At 50.4% G+C, this 1,278-nt stretch overlaps 1 protein-coding gene across 1 annotated transcript in view; it reads right to left on the reverse strand.

The window, feature by feature from the left end:
- Positions 1-267: 267 nt before the first annotated feature.
- The window catches only part of EMWEY_00057960 (hypothetical protein), a gene marked incomplete at both ends in the record, with an annotated part of 2,459 nt that continues 1,448 nt past the window's right edge, over positions 268-1,278 (reverse strand). The window contains one exon of the mRNA XM_013477933.1: positions 268-1,035. Within this exon, the coding sequence (XP_013333387.1) occupies positions 268-1,035 (768 nt within the window). The remainder of the gene's footprint in view (positions 1,036-1,278) is intronic.

The raw sequence follows: 1,278 nt of genomic DNA on the forward strand, positions 1-1,278 counted from the left end.
ATTGGCTCTCCGCAAGCTGGGTTGAAGGTGGAGCTTCTGTCAACGTCCAACGTTGCCTTGAAACCGGCGATGTGCCTGGTGTTAGTGCGCCATGAGAAGGTGCCAAAATCCACCGATGGACTTCTGCAAAATGCCAACTGTACGGATACGGTTCTCTAGGAAGTTGTGGTGGTTTACCATCCTGGAGGGGTTTGATCATCTAACCATCCTAGTCCTCTGTTCCGAACTCACTACCCTAGGGACGAACCCCCTACCGCCATGACTAACCAACCTCTTCCGTACACCGAGACGACACCTAGCCATCCTTGTGGATCGACCCTATCCGCACTTGTTAGAGGGATAAATGGCCACTCTACCACAGAATTTTTTGCGGTGTTGGCACCATCCCCTGAAGTCTCAGAAACGCTTGCGGCAATGCGTGGGATTCCGCCAGCATTGTTAACGGTCTGCTCAAATTCCTCAATGATTTTCTCGAATGAGGGGAATATAGTTGTGTCCTCAGCCTGCAACTCCTCATAGCTCAAAAGCAACCATTTTTTGGAATTTGTTTGGCTGGCCAGAACATGACGTCGGTGGAGTCTGTCTCGGTTGACGTACTTCTTATGCACACGCCATATTGCGTTCAAAACTTTAATGTCTTGCTCTACTAATTTCTCAAAATCCTCACGTGAAGTGGACTCAGCAAACACGGGCAAATCCCACAACATCCTTGCCAAATGCTGGTTAATGTGCCGAACCCATCCCATCATAGTAAGCGTCCGAGCTCGCCGCTTTTGAGCGGATACTTCTCTATCCTCGTGCCTGGGCAACATGATTTGCCGAATCAAAGGGGACATGCGGCTGACCTCTTTGATGTTGTAATTTTCTTCTTGGCCTTTTCCCTTGTAGGATGTCGTGCTTTCTACTAATTCTAAAAGGGTGTCACCTATAGATTGTCGAACAGGCTCAAGATCCTCGGGAAGAAGCGACAAGACCCCTAAATCCATGGTCAAGATCTTCAGAGTGATGAGCGCCAAACGTGCACCCTGGTCTGTGCTAAGAAAAGGAAGTACACTGTTACACATGCAAGCATTTCTGTGCATCCAGTCCAGAAGATTTATGACCTGCTGACGTGCTGCAAGAGGCATCCCTCGCCCTTCCCAATCTTTCCACGTCTCACCAATGCGGAAACGCTGCCTTCGACCTGATCCCCCCTCGGGCGCTTCACCGGAAGACGTAGAATCGCCGTCCTGATGAGTGCGCAGCCCACCCTGACTGAACTGCAGTTGCGCCGACTCC

This window comes from Eimeria maxima, genomic scaffold (assembly GCF_000499605.1).
Source record: "Eimeria maxima Weybridge genomic scaffold, Emw_scaff2282, whole genome shotgun sequence".
Classification (NCBI taxonomy): domain Eukaryota; phylum Apicomplexa; class Conoidasida; order Eucoccidiorida; family Eimeriidae; genus Eimeria; species Eimeria maxima.